This window comes from Siphateles boraxobius, unplaced genomic scaffold (genome assembly GCF_051911475.1).
Source record: "Siphateles boraxobius isolate OS27281-9 unplaced genomic scaffold, OSU_SipBor_1 130, whole genome shotgun sequence".
NCBI classification, from domain to species: Eukaryota; Metazoa; Chordata; class Actinopteri; order Cypriniformes; family Leuciscidae; genus Siphateles; species Siphateles boraxobius.
The window spans coordinates 30,177,822-30,182,796 of record NW_027508734.1 but is presented as its reverse complement, the minus strand read 5'-3'; the positions used below and the strand labels follow the sequence as shown (position 1 = coordinate 30,182,796).

Sequence of the window (4,975 nt, the reverse complement as noted above, 5' to 3'; positions counted from 1 at the left end):
ACAATGCCAAGTTTAATAGATTAGCCAGATTTTAGTTTCTGCTATGCATTGCAGTCATATCATAGGGAAGGTATGCTGTTTTATGAGTAATGAAAGGTGAGTCTGTCCCAGAGAATTGATTCACCAGAATACACTGCATATTATTCCACTGAGAATGTGTCTGAAAGTGGCTTAGTAAATGAAAAACAAGAACCATTTCAGATCACATTCAGTGTCCGAGTACAGTTCTCGTGGCCCTGGACTGATAGGAGTGGATAGTGATTATATTTAAATGTCCTCTAATTGATTCGAAGAAGCTCCTTGGCAAAGACCAGATGGATCTCTGGGTTTATTACCCAATAAAGCATGTCGTTATTAATAAAGGAGGAAATGCACTTATGCGAAATAGACCTCAATTAGATTGCCGAAAAGACCATTAAAATAGTCGTGCTGTAGAGTAATACAGGATACTCTCTTTCTTTATCATTTTCATTTCATGTCCCTAAGTAGGGGTACTATCGCTCTGTCTTTAGCTAATAGCTACTAGGCTCATTTTCAACATTAGGCTACTCTGTGAACATGACAGAAACAGACTTCCGGATAGATATAACATGAAGTGTCAAAAATCAGCGGAAAGGTCAGTCTAATTTCACTTCACTTAAAGTCTAACATAAATAGAAAAGACACCTAGAATAGGCCCTGTGATGTGCTGTGATGATGGATGGGCTTTGTCTCAAAGGTTCATTATTGGGTGGCTATTGCAGCAGTGGTGAGAAATGTTTGGCCATATTCGAGTATGCTTACTCGCACATTTGCACGGATATGAGAGCTCTATAAACGGCGATTCCCATGACCCGACCATGCCACTGTCAAGAGAAAGAGACCGCTTCACATCCAACCTTGTTGATGAGGGTTTTCCTCCTTCACGCTTGTAATGGAATATACTAGTTCAACATTGGCACAAATAAAAAAGGCCCCCCAAAATTACAAAAAAAAAGTGTATTCACAAAGTGTAACTGATAAACCTAAACAATAATTTACATGCATTTTAAAAGCAATTTTGTTATAAATACATTGTATAAAAATAAACATCACATATGGTTCTGGCTGTAGATTATTATTTTTATCCCACTCGAGTTCAGAAAATAATAACAAGTGGTTATCGAATAAGATCATCTTAATGATGCTAATTATTAGGTCTACTGATAGTGATATAGGCCTACTCATCTATTATGCTTGATGAGATGCGATTTTACCACATGCTCTGCAACCATTACATCAGGCTATAGCCTATTTCAGGAGAAATAGGCCTATACAGTCAATGTTTGAAAGTAGTAGCCTTTGCCTATCAGCTCATGTGGACGCGTCCACCTCAGCTTTTCCATAATGACTGCAAGATGATAACATGCATATCACATACTTCTCTTTTATGGTATTTTTTTTTTTTTTTTTTTGTGGTAAAATAAGTAGGCTATCATGGTTGTGGACTTATATCACTGGCATTGGTTCGTTCATCCTCGGAGGAACAATCAGATGAATTCAGCATGTAATTTTCTCCTTCGTCGTCACTGTCTCTAAAGTCCCGTATTCTGTTGCTTTTCACTGAATCTAGCTTCTGGAAGTCCTTCTCTAGTCCGTCCATTTTGTCCTGATTTCCTTTGCCTTTCTGCTTCTCGGCCTCCTGAGCGGCTTGTTCTTTAGCCTTTTTACTGCGCTTCCATTTCATACGTCTGTTCTGAAACCAGATTTTCACCTGGAAATAAAAACATAACATTTCTCATTCGTAAATACAGTAGCTAATCGAATTTGGCATTTTTTTGACGTTATTGATGTTAATCAGCCATATTTAATTTAAACAGATTTATATAATAATTTATTAAAAACATTTAACATTATTTATAACAATACTTTTTTTTCCCATTAGGCTACAGAAGTGTTTTCCAGGCGATGCGTTAAAAAAATCTGAAGGTTTACCTGTGTCTCTGTTAGCATTAAAGATGTGGCCACTTCAAAGCGTTTTGGTCTCGATAGGTATTTATTGAGCTTAAACTGATGCTCAAGTTCAAGGAGCTGCTGGCTTGTGAACGCGGTTCTTGGTCTTCTGCACTTCCCGAGTAAGTTTGACTGCGCCTGGCCTAGAATGACAAAATTTATAATTCATCATATTTCGTCTATATTTCAGCATATATTTCGTAAAACAGCAGAAATAAATTAATTTAAAAGTTTATAGGCTATTGTTGCAAATGTTGTTTTAAAAACAGAACTATTCCAATTAGAACCAAAACAAATTTAGCTAAATGTTTACAATATAATAACATTTTAAGTTCTGCAAATATTTTTTGTAGCCTAGGCTACTCCGTTTTTTTTTTTTTTTTAGAAAACCACCTACAAACTGATGGTGTTAAGAACCCAGATATGCCTATGCACTGGTCTACAAAACTATAATGCAATACAAACACATCAATTTTCGTAATCTCCAAAGAAAACCAGAAAAAAACTTTGAGTGTTAGGCTATTTGATGAAAATGCTACTGCACTGAAACGTTAAATTATTTTAGAGACTGCTTTTCATATATATATATATATATATATATATATATATATATATATATATATATATATATATATATATATATTAAATTTAGGCCCAGCAGCAGAGTTAGTGCACTGTAGCCTGCAGCATAAGAACACAAACGGATTTTTAATACACAATGCAATTTATAGAATGGGACGGCAAGAAATGTTAAAAGCTCTCATTCTTAAAAGCCCCCAGAGCAATTCCTAATCACACATTGCCTCTATGTGCCACGGCATTGTCAGTACATCTGGTAACATTTCCACCCTGTCTGATTTGTTTGGGAGAGGTTTGAGAAAATCTGCAGACGAGCAGCGGAACAGAGAGACAGTGTCTGCAGTGTACACAGTTGGCAGGCTGTGGTTTTCACACTCGTCCGCCACTTTCCCTCTGTCCATTATCTGTCCATTTTAGCCCCTCTTTGAAAGAGAGTGCTCGTACAGTCTCAGTCAAAGAACAGCTTTACTGACCCTGCACGCGCTTGTTAGACCAGGCTACTGTGATCCGTTGCTCTGTGCAATCTTAAATGATTAGCCTAATTTTATTTATTACAGCATAGCCTACATATGAAAATAAACAGGCTATTCTCTAAACTCAAAATAGGGTACCACGTCAGGCTAATTAAGGAATTACAGAAAAAAACATATTTTGAATATGATGAAATAGGCTACGATTTGAAAATAGCCTACTAGCCTACTACTACTACTACTAGGCTACTACTACTACTACTACTACTAATAATAATAATAATAATAATAATAATAATAATGGGCTTATAATAATTAAGCCTAGCCTATAGGCCTACCTAAGGCTATAAATATAGCCTATATCCATATGCATTTCAAATTGAACTCACCACTGAAATCTGCCATTTTGGGCAGCATCATTCCCGCAGTTGAGACCCTCAGCCAGTGATCGAGCTGAAAGGAGCTGGCGGTGAGTTTGAGGGGGTCATTGGGATGATGATGATGGTGCGACCCATGCGGATATGAGTACGACAGTGCCGGGTGCTGACCGAGCGCTGCTGCTGAATATGTGTACATTGGATGACCGTAGAGAGCTTGCGGAGGAATCCCGGTGCTGCTCTGAGGGTGTAGTCCGACCATGCCCGAATGTGGAGAGTTTAAGAAACCCGGCTTGGGAATCAAGCCGCAAGATGATATCCTGGGGGGCGAAGGAGTCTCGTTCCGAAGTGCTTCGGAGTTCGTGTTCAAATCTGACGCCTGGACACTTTCGGAGGAGGATGATATGGAAGATGTGGGCAGGGAGGTGACCAGCGCCAGCGGCGAGGTCTGCACTTTTGGTGGATCGACAGCTAGAAGCGCGTCGATTCGAAAGTTTTTAGATTTCTCCATCTGGCCCACCTCACAAACAGATTCACGCGTCGTTCGCAACTTTACAAGGCTGTCACAAGTGTCACCGTTCCTCTCCTTAAAAGTTATGATCTTGGCCAAGGTGTGCAAGCCAGAAGTGCACTTGTCAACTGCTGCCCGAAAGGGTGTGGATTGGTCATTCACGTCATCCTTGTGGATTTCCGATTGGACAATGATTTCACCATGTTCACGGTGCGCTTGGAAATGCAATAGTCCTCAAAAGATAAGAATTTCCTCGTATCGTCGTGGAAGTTAAGCGTGTGTGAAAAAAACACAACAACTGTGTTGACACAACACGCACATACTTGCCTACATATCCATGCTTGAAGGCTAATGGTTTTAAGAAAGCATTAAAACGCAATGATGCTATCAAATCACAGATACAGAACAGACACCTTTTTATTGTATTCCTTAAAAAGAGTTTAATACAGTGTAGCTTAGCACAATAAGCTATAGTGTATTTTTTATGCAAAAAGCTTAAGTCTTAACGAAGATGTCTAAATAAATGGCTAAAACTGGTAGTACTGGGCTATCCTGTTCATATGGATAATTTGTTCAAATATAGTTCATATCCTTATAAAGATAACGACTATGTGTTAGAAACAGAGAATGACAAATATCCACCAAGAGCTAGGCTACTGAATGTGAACGGAAAAACTATGGGCGTTTTTTTTTAATTCGACGATTAGGTTAGGCCTATGAATTAACAACAAAGTGGGATATAGCCTATAGGCTACGCATTTGATATTAAATATATATTTGAATTCTGAATCATAAGAGGACAAATTTGTGGAAACTCTGTCCTCAAAACCAACCATAGGGCAAACATTGTCATACTTTTTTGTACAGGAGTGAATATTTTTGAACAGCCGATGATAATTTTTTTCTGCAAAGATTGAAGCAGTAAAACAATGATGAAACGTAAAACAATTTGCCTAGGGAAAAATGTAAAAGGTAACTATGATCGGAGCAGTGTTTTGAGCAACAGATATTTAATAAATTATAGCTACATTTAATAACAGGCCTAATAAATTATTAAATATAGTAAT

At 37.9% G+C, this 4,975-nt stretch overlaps 1 protein-coding gene across 1 annotated transcript; it reads right to left on the bottom strand.

Moving 5' to 3' along the window:
* Positions 1-1,439: 1,439 nt before the first annotated feature.
* Positions 1,440-3,934, bottom strand: mnx1 (motor neuron and pancreas homeobox 1). Its single transcript, XM_077227303.1, has 3 exons — positions 3,410-3,934; positions 1,954-2,114; positions 1,440-1,732 (listed from the first exon to the last, which is right to left on the bottom strand). The coding sequence occupies exons 1-3, from the start codon at positions 3,906-3,908 to the stop codon at positions 1,454-1,456; spliced, it is 939 nt and encodes a 312-aa protein (XP_077083418.1). The 5' UTR covers positions 3,909-3,934; the 3' UTR covers positions 1,440-1,453.
* Positions 3,935-4,975: the final 1,041 nt, after the last annotated feature.

Coding starts and splice junctions, on each gene's coding strand:
- mnx1 (XM_077227303.1), bottom strand. CDS start 3,908: ATGGAGAAATCTAAAAACTTTCGAATCGACGCGCTTCTAGCTGTCGAT. Junction 2,115..3,409: donor CAAAATGGCAGATTTCAGTG/GTGAGTTCAATT, acceptor TTGTCATTCTAG/GCCAGGCGCAGTCAAACTTA. Junction 1,733..1,953: donor TAATGCTAACAGAGACACAG/GTAAACCTTCAG, acceptor TTTTATTTCCAG/GTGAAAATCTGGTTTCAGAA.